The sequence below is a fragment of the Antedon mediterranea genome, chromosome 11, assembly GCF_964355755.1.
Source record: "Antedon mediterranea chromosome 11, ecAntMedi1.1, whole genome shotgun sequence".
NCBI classification, from domain to species: domain Eukaryota; kingdom Metazoa; phylum Echinodermata; class Crinoidea; order Comatulida; family Antedonidae; genus Antedon; species Antedon mediterranea.
In genome coordinates this window covers 14044146-14060331 of record NC_092680.1, presented here as the reverse complement: position 1 = coordinate 14060331, position 16186 = coordinate 14044146, and the positions used below count along the sequence as shown (strand labels likewise).

General features: G+C 33.3%; 2 protein-coding genes across 2 annotated transcripts in view; one reads left to right on the top strand and one right to left on the bottom strand.

Moving 5' to 3' along the window:
- Positions 1-12827, bottom strand: part of LOC140062224 (uncharacterized) — a 51330-nt gene extending 38503 nt beyond the window's left edge. Inside the window, exon 1 of the mRNA XM_072108329.1 lies at positions 12643-12827. Within this exon, the coding sequence (XP_071964430.1) occupies positions 12643-12778 (136 nt within the window). The 5' untranslated portion in view covers positions 12779-12827. The remainder of the gene's footprint in view (positions 1-12642) is intronic.
- Positions 12828-13204: 377 nt separating this feature from the next.
- Positions 13205-16186, top strand: part of LOC140062154 (ubiquitin-like modifier-activating enzyme 6) — a 62015-nt gene continuing 59033 nt past the window's right edge. Inside the window, exons 1-4 of the mRNA XM_072108222.1 lie at positions 13205-13318; positions 14098-14159; positions 14904-14998; positions 15308-15336. Coding sequence (XP_071964323.1) covers positions 14119-14159; positions 14904-14998; positions 15308-15336 — 165 coding nt within the window. The 5' untranslated portion in view covers positions 13205-13318; positions 14098-14118. The remainder of the gene's footprint in view (positions 13319-14097; positions 14160-14903; positions 14999-15307; positions 15337-16186) is intronic.

Here is a 16186-nt window from a genome sequence, read left to right as displayed (position 1 = left end):
ATATTACAAATTAATTCAACTCAAAATGTCTTTGGATAAATATTTATCTGTACATTTTGAGTAAATGCAGCTGATTAACTATATAATGTAATACAACTAGCCTATTATATGTGATTACATATTCATAAGATACTCATGATTAGGAGGCATGACAGCAGCTACAGATCAGAGGAAATCCCATCAACAGACTTATTTTTGCGTACATTTATAATAATTGTAGGCTAATCTGTTAATAAATAATTAAAATAAATGTTTGTTGTTGTTGAATGCTGTAGGTCATTTTATTGTCACATTTATGAATGCAATGATAACTTGTAATGTATATTATAAAATTATGTTCAATAATCATGTTTAAATATTGATTTAAGATTATTCTGTCAATCAGAGGGAATATTAAGTTTTGTAAACATTTCTTTAAGGCCCTGTTTCTGCTGCCAATCCCAAATATACCGTATATGAAATTCGTGCACCGTTTCTGCTGCACATACTTCGTGGGTGGGCTGTAAAAAAGTTTCATTACCCAAAATGCATTTCGTGAGACGGAAGTATGGTTTGACCTAGATTCTCGTGTAGTGAGGTTACATGACAAAAACAAAACAATGATGGTTTCTCAAAACGTCGTAGCATTGCTTTCTATTTTAAATCTAATGAGCAGAAGTGGCAACGAATTTACACCGCACAAACAATCTAGAAATGTAGAATGGGCATTGACTAGATTTATGCAAAGAAGACGACGGCATTTGCCGATAACTTTGGCGTTATTAAGTCTACCACAAATTCTGCTTTTATTTTGTTTGAGATACTTTTGTAAATCTCGGTATCTCTTCTGTTACCAAGCAGTCTCCCCCCAACCTTCGCTTCTCCCCAGAATTGAATTGCAAAAATATTTATTTCTTCAGTCCACAGTGATATTTTGATCTGTTGCTTGCTTTTATACACGTGTGTGTCAATAATGCAGCAGAAAAACCAAACAAACGCGTCACGCTCTGTTAGTTTTTGACCTCGTGTCATGGGCCGGGTCACATATACGGTATATTTTGAGTGCAGCAGAAGCGGGGTACGAAATATACGGTATATTTTGGAATATACCGTATAATATCCACAAACGATGGGGATAATATGCGGTATATATACCGCATATATATACGGTATATTTTTTATGAGACCCATTTCTGCTGCCAAAAAATATACCGTATATAAAATATACCGTATATATACGGTATATTTTTGGCAGCAGAAACGGGGCCCAAGTCATGATTCACTGATAACATTATCTTAAAAGGCTCAAATATCTCATGTTTCCAAGGAAACCAATTAAAATGACAGTTATGTTTGAACATTCATGTCTGAACATTCATGTCATTTTCTTGACAACTATGTCTGGTCGATCAGTCATTGGCTAATTTAAACATCCTATTGAAGATAGACAGACAGTTTCATGTAACTAACTAAAGGTACAGTACATTGAATTTAATGTTCTGGATGTCTGTGCTATTTATTACAGTATTTCAGATGAAAAATGTCTATTGTTCTTGTTTGCCTAAAAACAAATTTTTTTTTTAACAGCGTTTAATACTTTTCTTGTTATAAATACTATTTTATGCTACAGTATTATTCTTAAGGTTCACTGGTTTCATTAGTATACTGTATAAGCTTGTATGTTTTTTGAACACCCTTGATGTCTACTGGACACATACAAAAAATGAAACCTACAAAGATAACATAATAACAGTTAACATGAAATTTAATATTAACTTTTCACACAAGAGAAAGTTTAGTTTAATCACAATTAATTTCTAGGTTTAGGCAGACGACACTTTTTGCAAAAGTCCTTTGTAAATAACCTAGATAAACAGAAGTTCAGTTCTTCTTTCATGGAGACAGACAAAACATTATCTCAAAGTAAACAGTTTTATGACATTATCACCTTACAAATAATGAAATCTACATTATCTGGTCATGAAAGTTAATGTAACTATTTTTACTCCACAATCCCATAATTCTGATGTTCTTTTTCAATTCCTACAGTAAAGTCTCTCTTGTTTAAAAACTATCATTTATTAACTTTATTTAAAACATGGAATGATCAGAGGCCATTTATATAATGAAAAACGATATCATTAGATAATATGGACTAGTAATTTTTTGTTTCTGTTTTAAAAATTTACCAAGGTTTTACTTCCTTATACTGTATAATTTACAATGAAAATGTATCCATGCTAAATAATCAAGAAATCTACAGTAGATACTATAATAAAAAGCATTTCCATTTCAATAATGTTATCCTTTGAATAGGCGATTCAGCAGAAAATATACGGTGAGTATCAATCAAGAACACACACAGTCATTAATTGAAGGATTGTTGCAAATGTTACATGTCAATCATCATTTAGCAATATTGTCATAACAGCCTAAATGAGGACAAATGCCTTCCATAATTTCTGCTGTATTTTGCACCCCCAGTTCTAGATGACAAATATTAATTTATCCTTAAAGGCCAACAATGCGAAACATTATTTATTAATTAATTGACAATCCTATTCTTTCTAGCATCCTTCATGCTTTAAGGTATTGAGAATAGGCTTGATGTAACCATACCTCTGCCAGACTTGCATCCCATTGAGATCAGTTGCAATGTAATTAGTGCTAATTGGAACTGCAATTTGGCCGACCCTTTTAAATACTACTTTATGATAATGTAATCTTAATACAAAGGTTAAAGGTTGCATGTCATACAATTGATGTGCATGAATGTGCTGCAATGGTATACTTAAACAATTTCAATAACGATTGCTTATTGAGCATTTAAAGAACTTTTGGGTCTTGTCCTTAGTGTTCAGTAGGTCCGCCTTGAACAATGAAATTAAACTGGGTGGAATGCCATAAAATGAGCTTTTGATAATAGTCTGGGGTAAGACGTTATCAACTAAAAATTGATTGGATCGATTTGATATCCAAAGCCTTTATAGTGATGTTAAAAGTAGCTCTGTTTTTTTATTGAATATAGAGAGGTTTCGCAATCTTACGAATACGATAACGAAAACGGATACGCCACGCACACGTATTCATTTTCGTAAGCCAGTAAAAATCTGTTTCGCATGGCAATGAAATATTGAGGGCGCCGTCCAAAATATGACTGCGGTAAATTTGAGCGAAGTGCAGGTACGTGTTGCTTGGCGCTTGGCGCTTGGCTGCCTAGGCCTGGCATTTTAGTAAATTACTTTAGTAAATTACTTTCAATAAATTTATAATTATATTATAATCATGAATCATTCCTGATTCAAATGCAAAATGTGCAAAATAGATCAAAAACTATACTCGTTTTGTAGTTACGAATATGACTGGTGATATTCGTCAACACGAATACGCTTTACGAATATGAAATGGGGATCAGCTCAAAAGTTTCACAAATGTGTGACGTATCCGTTTTCGTTAATGTATTCGTAAGGTTGCGAATCCTCCCTAATGTAGCACACTTTCTCATTATGTACAGTATCATACATTTGCATATAGTGTAGTCTAGATACTTTTGTAGAGCACTTATATAGTCCTATATTTCTTTCAATACAATAAACTGTGTCACTAAATTGGCAAATATGTGGCTAATTGAGTTATGAGATGAAAGAAATAGTTAATAATGTGCTGATATATTTAAAATGTTTTATCTTAAAAAGGAAATTTTATTTTTAAATGCGTTAGCACTCGAGTATGAATACAGAATTCCATTTCAAAGAGAGCCTGCTATGATCTCAGTTGTGTTTGTCAAAAACCTCTAATGATCAAAAGCTTCAATTTATTATGCCAAATCTCATAACTCAATTGTGATTTCCTCAAATACCATTTAATTCCTTTCTCGAATACCAGTTCCAACTTGTTTAAGCTTTATCTGCTGAAAAAATAAAAATCGATTTTTCCTAGGGTACCACAAACCAGAGAATTGAACTCTTACGTAAAACTATATTTAATTTGTAAAATAAACATCTAGGCCTACTACCGTACCACATACAACAGAATAAAGATGTTATATTAATAAGGGCACGTCGGCGAGAAAGTTTGTTTCTTCTTAAGGTCTCTTTTGCCGTATACTGTATTTAATTCTTTATATCTACCATTGCAATTATCCAAAAAAATATTATTAGTAATGTATTTAATTCTGCTACTACTTTCTAGAGAAACGGTGAGATCATCGGTACTCATAGGGGAAATCAAAGAGGACACATCTCGACTCCGGAGTGGACTGCCGAATGTATCACTTCTTTAATAGCAGACCTAAGTATTTAATAAATTTTCAAAAATTTAATTAATTAATAATTTATTTGAATAGCATTGGAAGAAAAAGACTGATGGTTTGATGGAATATAGGCCTATGCCTTCTAATTTTGCAGTTATAATTGTTTGTTTGATCTTTATTTTTAATTTAAAATGTTTTTCCAGTCGATTGCTAGTGCATAATGCAAAGGGTGGCACAAAGTAGAGGTGGAAATATGTTAACAGTGTTGTTGTGTATTTACCCTGTAGGCTTACTGTGGTGTGTGATTCTGTATAATAAAAAATGCATTGTAATTTGTCAAATTTAGTTATGATAATCCTTTAATAAAATTTGTTATATATATCCTGAGTTACATTGGAAAAGTAGGATCAGGGTCAAGCATTGCCCTGGCAAAGGTACTGTACCTGAACTTTTGACAAATCGTTACAGTGCTATTATGATTGTAGAACTTGAACAAAAGCCAATAAATATGAATCGCTTATTCCTGTTTTGAATATCTAAACCAACAGTATCAATATCATGTCTCTGTTTTAAACAGAAGACTTGCATGCCTGTCATTTAGCCAACTTCTGCTGAAAAAGTCCCCAAAAACGGCTTTTATTAAGAAACTGGTTTTAGTAATTTGTTTCAACAACAAGGATCATAACATTGGAATCAATGGGTGGTCATCGACAAAAATAGTTAAGATGATTACTTAAAATGCAATGGGTTCTGGCTGTCAATTCCAACGTTACTACAGTGTAATTGACTCAGATCAGCAGTTGTCAATCAAATAACTGTTATTATGCGTAGCAGCTTGCATAGCAATAAGTGGTTAAATGGCGTTTTAACACCAAATTTATTGTGTGTTTTTAACCGTTATTTTAAGCCTGCAATTTAACCGGTTACTGAAAATTTGTCCTGTTTCTGCTGCCAAGAAATTGGGGTAAATTTATTGCCACTGAGAGAGTGACTTGATTCACTTACAGTAAAAATGTCTGGTATGAATATTTATTTATTTATTTATTCTGCAGGCACTTTTAAAGTGGTACAGTAATTGGAAATATCATAACAAACATAAAAGTAAAGACAAAGAATAATCAAAATTATAAAAATATACATACAAAAACTTAGTTAAAATGTTGCTTATTAATTGTATTTTGGAATGAAGTTATCGACATATTTTTAAAGTTTATTTTTAATTCATTCGGAAGTTCATTCCAACTTTTAGATGAACGAAAAGTTTTTTTGCCTGTGTGTGTATGAATGAACTAGTACACCGGGGTAACCCCCTAATCGTCTCGAAAGATGTACTAGGTTCTTTAAAGTGCACATGAGCCAGATATATACTGGACCTATATATTTTACCTACAGTATCCTATTATAGTCCTTATCCGAGAAGACTTGTTCTACCACCAGAACCATGGAGCAAGTGAGCCTCGAACTCTTGCCAATGTTATGGCTATGGATTTCGGTTCCACTGTCTTAACCGCTCGGCCACACTCACTCACATAATATACTATAAAATAATAATTTATACTATAACATATTACAGGCATAAAGAAACTAAATATAATACCTACTCATACAGTACTTGTAATATTTTTCTTGAAGCAGACCCTTACAATTATAAATATACCATGCTTTAAAAATATACATTCATAAAAAACAAATTGTAAAAAAAATGGTATTTCATGAACAAAGCAATTCTCCACTATAGTACTGTATATACTGTATATTAAAGACCCCTTCCCTGCAATTTTGGACGTTTTTTGGAAAATAATACATATATATATATCACTTTAAAAACATTAAACCATGTCATTCCTTGTCTTAAATGTACGTTTTATGGTAAATTATGATAAAAAGTGAGAAACAATGCACTACCTAAGTAGCTCGCGGCGATCGACCTCTCGTGGACGGTCTCAGGCCTAGCCTAGCTAGGCTTAGTTTTGTAGGCCTAGCTGGTAAACATCGGTAACGTACGAACATCGTACGCTAGCTATATACCTAGTCTGACGTTGTATAGTTGCTGCATTAATTGTCTTTCTATTTTTGCCAGACTCCGTTGATACAAATTGGGGAAAACCCAGTATTTTCGCTGAAAAGTTAGGAGTCTTCCATTTGTTTTGGCTTCACGATCGATCGAAAAGTGGGCGAATTACAGGTGAAAAACAACAATATCAATCCGCGCGCAATGCATTTTGGGATTTATAGCGGGCCGCTATAATTATTAAAATCGATTTATTTTTCACATTTTTAACCGTTTAAAGACGAAAAAAGTTATCGCAATAGGACCATATAGTATTATTTTTACATTAAATATAGTTTGTGATCTTAAATTAGATCTAAAAAACGTAGGGAATGGGGCTTTAATCTTCCTTTATTGTCTACAGAACTCCCTTGTCAACTGTTGGTGTTTGATGTAATCTTAAATTCAATGAACACAGCTTTAATTACATAGTCAACCTCAGGTGAGTTTAGTCTTAACACTGGATTGATTACATAATGACTCATTGGATTTTCTTAATTACAACATTTTGCAATAGTAGCTATTTAAATAGAAATTTAAAAGAAAATGTATTACAACTGAAGTGCAGCGACCCAGTGTGAAACAGAAGAAGAGTCTATAATCAACCAAATATTGATTAATGCTCATTTGCTGACATAATTATGTTTGTCACAAACAATTTACAATAATTGACTTTACACTTGAAGCAATTGGACTTCAAGAATTTACTAAAAATTGCCAATAATGTTTAATTATGTTTAAAAATTGGGGCTAAACTGTAATCTTATATTCAAGAAAACAACGTGGGCAGTGGAAGGTACTGTAAGAGGGAATATAGGAGGCAAATCCTTCAATTGTTAAATGATCTTTCAACGAGCAGCAGGGATTCCACCAATAGCATGCAAGTGATGGCCGATAAAAAGACTCAACATATCATAGCATTTATAATAATATTATAATAATAATGTTATACTGTATTTTTATACATGTGAAACAATGAATGATAGTTAGTTTCTGAAAGCACACCTGAAAGTAAATTATAGTACTATATAACAACACAGAAAAAAATATTTTCAATCACCCTCAACTACAGCTGACTACGTACTGTAAGATTGCTTCATATTATGTAAATCTGTTTAAGGCACACCCATGTAATGTATTCAATAAGTTTGTATTGATTATGGTAGGATCGGTTTGTGCATATTTTTAACCACTCTGAATAAATTATGATTATGAGGATTCAGGTAAGTCTGTTTCGAACAGGTAAGTCTATTTCGAACAGATAAGTCTATTTTGTGCCTAGCTTAACTGGATAAACCGACATACTGTAGGCCTTTTCCTCTTCGAGGGGAGAACATAATTTGAAAAGGATTACAATTTTTAGGATTCCCCTGCAAGCCAGTGGTATCATCTGTGAACTGTGCCCCCAAGATGGGCAGCAACGCCCATACATACCCCACCATTTAAATATTGGTTTGTGTCATTTTGATCTTAAAATTAATTCTACTGGAAACATTTTATTTTTTCAAATTTGTAGTTGTTTATCATCGTTTACATCTCTATGAAATTAATGGTTTTAAATAGTAATTATTGTATGTCAGACATATTTAATGTAGCTGAATTAATGTAGGAGACAATTAACAGAGAATTTCAACTTTGCCATGCAATCGAATAGTCTCGAACATATTTTGTTTGAGCAGTCAGAATGATTCATCGCTTATGTTAAAAAGCAACAATTTTTTTCATTAAGAATATTAAATACAGTACAGAAAGTGAACTACAGTACAGTCTCACTCAACAATCTGTATTTAATCATTAGAATAAAGTATATTGTAGTTTTCAAACACTGTATATTTGACAGTATAGTTATTAAATAAAAAGAGTGGTTAACATGCTTGCCTTCCAATCCCAAGCTCCCAGTTCAATCCTGACCGGGTCCAGGGTTCAATTCTGACCTGGTTCAGGATTCAATCCTGACCTGGTTCAGGGTTCAACCAGATTCATGTTTCTTTCTCAGACTTAGGGTATTTTCAGACTCACTGCGTTAGGTTTGTTTTCTAATGCAAGGTGTACGGTAGTCAATGGCGTTAAAAGTCAAGGTGTTCAGACAAAACGATCAACATTCCAATGCTTTGCGTGAAACGCTCTGATTCAACTGTAAGCCTACTGTTCTTTAAAATTGAAAACATGATAGTTTGATGTTTAGCTATCTCGCTGTACAAGTATACTGTTGGCCTTCTAACCGGTCTATCTCGCTGTACAAGTATACTGTTGGCCTTCTAACCGGTCTATCTCGCTGTACAGGTATACTGTTGGCCTTCTAACCGGTCTATCTCGCTGTACAGGTATACTGTTGGCCTTCTAACCGGTCTATCTCGCTGTACAAGTATACTGTTGGCCTTCTAACCGGTCTATCTCGCTGTACAGGTATACTGTTGGCCTTCTAACCGGTCTATCTCGCTGTACAGGTATACTGTTGGCCTTCTAACCGGTCTATCTCGCTGTACAGGTATACTGTTGGCCTTCTAACCGGTCTATCTCGCTGTACAGGTATACTGTTGGCCTTCTAACCGGTCTATCTCGCTGTACAGGTATACTGTTGGCCTTCTAACCGGTCTATCTCGCTGTACAGGTATACTGTTGGCCTTCTAACCGGTCTATCTCGCTGTACAGGTATACTGTTGGCCTTCTAACCGGTCTATCTCGCTGTACAGGTATACTGTTGGCCTTCTAACCGGTCTATCTCGCTGTACAGGTATACTGTTGGCCTTCTAACCGGTCTATCTCGCTGTACAGGTATACTGTTGGCCTTCTAACCGGTCTATCTCGCTGTACAGGTATACTGTTGGCCTTCTAACCGGTCTATCTCGCTGTACAGGTATACTGTTGGCCTTCTAACCGGTCGTTTCTTTTAATTGGTTAAGGCTAAAATCACTGATGCATCACTGGATTAGCATTATTAAATCTACCCTCTCCTGCTAGGGTTATGAACGCCACTAGCGCAGCGTAACAGCCCCCTAACGCTAATCCGCGGACTAGTTCATACACAAAAATATGTAGGCCGCTTACATAACGCCACTTTAACGCCGTGAGTCTGAACATACCCTTAGTTTTTGAGCATGATATTTTATATAATATCCATCTATTCTGTAAAAATATTGATGTTTAAACTGATGTAATCAGACCATGTCATTAAAACAAAGAGAATGCTGTATGTTCTTTTCAAATTGAAAAAAAAAAAAGGCGGAAAAACAAAAAATAAATTAAATTAAAAACATCAACACATTTGTGAAAAAATTGTAATTCATCAAATTAAAAAAAGAATTATTATTCTTCATTATTTCATAATGCTAATTATCATCTGGATCTAATGTTCTGTAATTAATATTCATTGTAAGTATATCCTTGTTATGATGATAATCATATTTTAAATCCTTGAGTCAGCTCTTTATAGACCTCATCAAACAAATTATCAACAAGAAGTCAACAAAAACTATGTCATGGATCACTTAATTGTCCTTGTGCTTTCTTTATGCAATATTTGTGATTGAAAAACACATTTTGTTTATAAAACATGCTGTTATATTCAGTTTGGATTGATTATTACCATACAGACTAGCAGTTGTAAGCCTACTTGTACACAATGTCATGTTTGACAGACCCCTATGACCAAATACAGTAATAACTAGAAAGGCACTTGAAGAGTACTGTACATACAGTACCTCCACCTATTAGTATAATTCTCCTACTGTACATAGGATGGTCAATATCATTAGGCTACACTACAACCTTTTATTTTCGTTTTCTTTTGTGATTGTGAGTTTGGCATAATATATTCATTCTTACACAGTTGACGTCACTGGTTCAAATCCTGATGAGGACATTTGTTTTTTTCATCATCCTTATTATTTTTTGATATATAATCGTCTAGATTTTTTTTCTAGATGCCCGCAAATGGCATCTGAGGCGTTTTGGCCAGTTGATTCTTGTCATTTAATTAACTGAATATAGTGGGTTTTATAGACCATATTTAATATACGGAACTGGTTTTTTTTTTTTTAGCATAAAGCCTTTTTTTTTTTCCCCGTCGCCAATTACGCGTTCGTTAATGGTTTCTTGGTTCTTTCGACGTTGCTTGGACACATGGACGTGAAGTTTTGCAAAGCCAAGGCCGGTCACACGCACGCAGCCGGGCCCGTGTGAAAATTGAAAAAGTTACGGGTTTTGATGCTTCAACCCAGCCGGCCTACGACAGGTTTTTGCTGATATCTTAATCTAGTCTTTACACCAAAAGACAAACATTAAATTAAATTGTTCTTATATTAAAATTTAGTTTTACTTACACTTGTTATTTTGAAATATCAGACTTTAAAAGAACAAAAAAACATCGTCCCTGAATTGTCAGCGCGTACGTATTTTTTTACAAACAATGATGACGTAATTTATGAACTATTTGATTGGTTAATCCGTTTTACCGATCGTAACATTGAAAAATTTTAAAGATTTTAAAGATTTTTAATGTTGATTTGTACCCCCTTTTCCTGTAAAATTGTTGATAAAATCGTATGTAAATGGTGCATAATATAAATATACAGTATATAAATGGTCCGTCGGGTTGCAGAAAAATAAAAATAGTCATTATTTTATTTTAAAAAGACATGGCGGATAAATTTTAGTGGGGGCAAGCCTGTTTAGCCCCGCCTAAATCCGCCCTTATTTTATTATTATTTTTGATCATTAATAACATTTTTTCATTTTTTAATATGAACCTAACGTTACTGCTCAGTAATACAGCAGGTCGCCGGCTTTTGAAGATTGTTTTTATTTTTTTTCAGGTCTGAAAATAATAATAAAAAGTGGTCCAGAATTGGGACCCTAGTCAGGATTGCCACCAAAATTAAATGGAGTGGTCCTTGACCACATATCCATCTGTGGTCAATCACAATCTGTCAATAACTTTTTATGTAATCCTGCTAACAAACACACACGCACTAAGGAGTGTGCTATTAATGCATGGGATAGATTGCTAGAATATATTTCTATATTGGGTTATATATCTCCATGGGCTTATATTCATGTCAATAATAGCAATTATATCAATCAATGTCAAACCATCATTTTGAACAGTTAGATGTTTAAATCTTTTGTTATTTGTGTTTAAGGTCACACCTGATCATTTTGCTTTGTATTGTGTCTCAGTATCCGGTAGTAGACACCAACACGCAATCAAGTTAGCTCCTTTTGTGGTGAATAATCAAGTTGGTGTAATTAAGCCATGTTTGTAACGGCCAATTTGTCATGCACAATTGTGAGCATCAAGATCTGTAAACAAAAGGCTCACTCACTACTGACTGTATTTATTGACTTTTATCATGTACAACACTAAATAGTATTACCTTTAATTTATACCCAAAGATAGGGATGCAAATTTCATTAATTTATAAAATTTGCATACTTAAATGAACATCTGTTCATCATAATTAATTTGAAAAAAAGTCTTGAATATATAATATGGGTTCTTAAATATAGTTTGTATAATAATTATGTAAAATAATAAATATTGTTATTAATAAATTATTTATTATTATTCAGTAATAATATGATTATTATGAATTGTTTAATAGCAATCATTAATTTTATGAACACGATAGTTGTTTCAAATACTACCTAACATGACTGTTTTCAGTGAAGCCCATCCATGGGTTTTTGTGGCCAAATACTAACAGATGTTAATGTGGTTGGGCGTGGTTTCAGTATAATTTATTCAGAAAATTTTTTGACTGAAACTAAAATTTAATTTCTTTCAATACCTAAAAAGTAAATGACGAAATTATAAGAAAAAAAATGTGTGTAAAAGTATTTTTTTTTAGACATTATTTTATTAAATATTTAAAAAAAAATTAGAAAAAATAAATGAAAAAATGTTTTAAAATATGGTACATGTACTGTAAGTAGACCTCTGCATAATAATTGAACAAAAACTTTATAAATATTAAAAATCCATTGTAGTAGGCAGTATATTAAGATAATTTTCTTTAGGCCATCATTTTAAGGTGCATACAGTAAAGGAAGTTCAAATGGGCGTAGACATATTATACGGAAAATGAGTATCAGTTTTTCTCCTGTTTTACAATTACATAATTCCTGTTTTAGTTCTAATATCTGGGCAGAGGGTTTCAACTACACAAAATGATACTGATCTTTAGTTTAATTTTTAACGAGATTACAAATATTCCAAATATGACAAGAACTGAAATATTGTGGACAATGAAGGGATCTTTCTACTTGCTCTACTCAGATTAATAATAGTAATTAATATCTTGATCATGAGATCCATTCATATGCTAGCAAAATCATAAAAGTATCTACCAACAAAACTTACCTTTAGAGATTTCTTCTAAAGATAAAGCGATGTATTCCTCTGAAAGAGGTTCACCGATTACAATAAGAGCAGAGTATTTTAAATCTGGAAATCCTCCAGAAACAGATCCAATGTTTGCGTCAGGTGAGCAAGCCATGTTTCTACATACACACCATAAACACGACTGATTTTTACAGTAGAAATCTCACGCCTTCAATGAATTAAAAATATGGGCGGGGCTAAGACAGTCCGTCGTCTGCTCGTTGTCGTTCCGTGTATTTTCTAATCACTATTTATCAATAGTTCTTTATTTAAATAAATAAATTTTCGAAGTAATTATTTATATTTCAAAATATTTTTGTATAAATATATTTAATTTTAATTATTACCTAATAATAATTTAACATTTATATATTACATTAGTTGATGATTTAAAAAAAAATTAAACTCAATTTAATGGTACAGAGAGTTCATTTGATTAGATAGAATATTTGAGAAAAAGGAGTTGTTTCAACAAAGAGCCAATCAGAATAGTTGTAGTATTAGTCTTCGGCAATGTGATTAATCAGTAAAGAGGAAATTCCCTTTTTTTCTCTGAACTTCGATCTTTCTCGCTCGATAACTTTCTGCTTGTGCGAGAGTAAAAATTGCTTGCCTGAGATATAGGCTAATAAATTGTCATTTACCTAGTAGTAAGGTAATTGCTTCTTTCATTTAAATACCCGACATAGGCCTATTTATAATTAATTATTGACATTTTTCGTATTACATTACAGGCCTAGCCCTGCCTAGGCTAGGCCAGGCCTAGCTAGGCCTAGGCCTCTTAGATAGGTAGGCCCTAACTAGGCCTAGGCTAGTAGGCCTATTTTAGAGGCCTAGGATAGGCTAGGCAAGCCTAGGTAGGCATAGGCCCTACTAGGAGCATAGCCCAGACCCTAGCTAGGTCTGGGCTAGCTAACCAGCCAGGCTAGGCCTAGTCTATGAAAACGCTCATTATGTTTTTAGAAATTCTAATAATACTGTTGACATTTTTTTAAACCTTGATCGGTACTGTATACGGATTTTCACGAAACGGAAGACATCTGCGATCGATGACAAACAATGCCGTGCTACAAAGCGTAACCAACAGAAAACATACGACTGTCCGTTAAGGAGTTATGAATTTTTAAGTAACTTGTCATCCGAAAATAGGCTGAAAACGCTATGTTATTTCTGTTGGTTACGCTTTGTTGCACGGCATTGTTTGTCATCGATCGAAGATGTCTTCCGTTTCGTGAAAAAGGAGTATTATTTTTTAAGTACAGTAAATAATATATATGCCGATAAATCAATCTACCGGGCCTACCTACACAGTAGGCCTATGTTCATTTTAGATGTGAGAATAATAATAGATGATGGATAATAAAGGTGGACACGATTCTCGAGCTGCATTCCTTGTGGATTGATTTTATTTTATTATTTTACAAATGTGCTTAGGTAACCACAGATAAAAACAAGATGGCATCGTCAGCTGATGAAATTGATGACTCTCTTTACAGGTGTGTATGTTACTTTTTCTGGTTTTTAGACAATTTAAGTTTAATATTAACTGCATGTACTTGGTATTACCATGTATAAACAAATGACGTTGAACTGTGTATACACTGGGTATGAGGGAAAACAATTATTTAGTCATATTTGCCTATAATATTTACCACCGTCTATAGTTTTTCGATAAACTTAAAGATATTTGCAATTCATTAAAACAATTTTTTAGTATTGTAATTGTAGTTTTTGCGTTAGGGAGTTGACGCAAAAACTACAATTACAATCCTGTTGTGCAGTACCCGCTGCTTACTTGGACTCGAATCTAACCACTAGCCATCAGCGCAAGCTCGGTGGTCTAGAGGTATGAACGCCAGGCTAGTGATCTGCTGGAGGTCGTGGGTTCGAGTCCCACCCGAGAACTACTTGCGAATTTTTTCGCAAGTATTCTCAAATGTACTTAGTATAAAGTACAAATTACGTCAGAATTTTTTAGTACACATTTGTATTTCAACTTGCACCCTCTAGTACATTAAATTAAATTTCATCAAATCATTTTGATCTTGGAAAGTTGTATTATTAGCTATAATGATGCACAAACATCCCCATAGGACAATATCATGTTCATAATATTCCGCCAAAACAAATTCTAAAATAACAGTAATTTTCTTTTAAATGTAATTTTTATTTAGTTATTTATTTTTAAAATTAAAACATAAATTTGTAATACTAATAAGTAATTTGTCTTTTTTTGCCAGTCGTCAACGTTACATGCTTGGTGATCAAGCAATGAAAAAGATGGCACATTCACATGTTTTTTTGAGTGGCCTAGGAGGTCTTGGTGTTGAAATAGGTGAGGTTATATTTTTCTTGCATGTTTTTGAGTGGCCTAGGAGGTCTTGGTGTTGAAATAGGCGAGGTTATTTTATCATGCATGTTTTTGAATGACTAGGAGGTCATGGAGGTGTTAAATAGGTTAGGTTGTATTAATTATTTTGAGAGATGAACATAGAAAAATTATTTTTCTATTTGATTATTTTTTATTTCAAGTTTAAATTATGCTATCAATACTAAATCAATAATTTATTCTGAATTATCTAATGATCAATATTTGTAATCTACAGTGTTAAGTAACAACATTCTATTTTTACTTTATTCACAGCCAAAAACATTGTTCTGGCTGGTGTAAAGGTAAGTTTGTTATCATACGGTTTGGTTTTTAAAAATGTAATTTATTATTATTTGCAGCAGTATGGATAAGGCTATTGGCACAGTCAACAATGCATGTGATTATTATTTGCAGCAGTATGGATAAAGGCTATTGGCACAGTCAACAATGCATGTGATTTAAAGTGTTCTATTGGTACTGTGGACAGTGTGTGTCAATTAATATTACCTACAATATTGGCATGGTTGACCATGTGGTCAAAATAGTTGTTTCCTATCGGCCAACTGTGCTTCTGTGTTATCGGCAATGTACAAATAGAAAACGTTACATTAGATGCACTTTTAATCGTATCACTTCTATATTCAATCTCCCTATAATCTGAGTATATTTTGGTTGAGTAGGTCAGTACGTGAAACACTATAACTCTTTTCTATAAAATAAGTACTTCTGAAGACAATGTCACATCCATGTTTACCCTCCCTATATAGTATAACCTAAGTATATTTTCCTCTTGACCATCAATTGTCATTGTCAATTGTTTCCTGTTAACTTGTTCCTATATTAATTCCATCAAGTTTGTTGTTCAAACTTGGATCTATAACTTAGATCCAAGTCCATGGTTCAAACACAAACCTTATGAATGTGATTGTGTTGAGCAGGGGTTGCTATAAATTTCTTCCACACATTATGATATTTGTTTTTAGACCGCTGATCGACATACCTTTTAACCTAGCACATAAGAAGCCTCTTCCTGATTAAAGATCTTGGTTCGGATTCTATTTTGGCATCCAGCCTATGGCCTCTATCCTTTGTTTGTATACTATATATTGCACAATGCACTCACACCCTACATTTCTGATATAATACCCAATC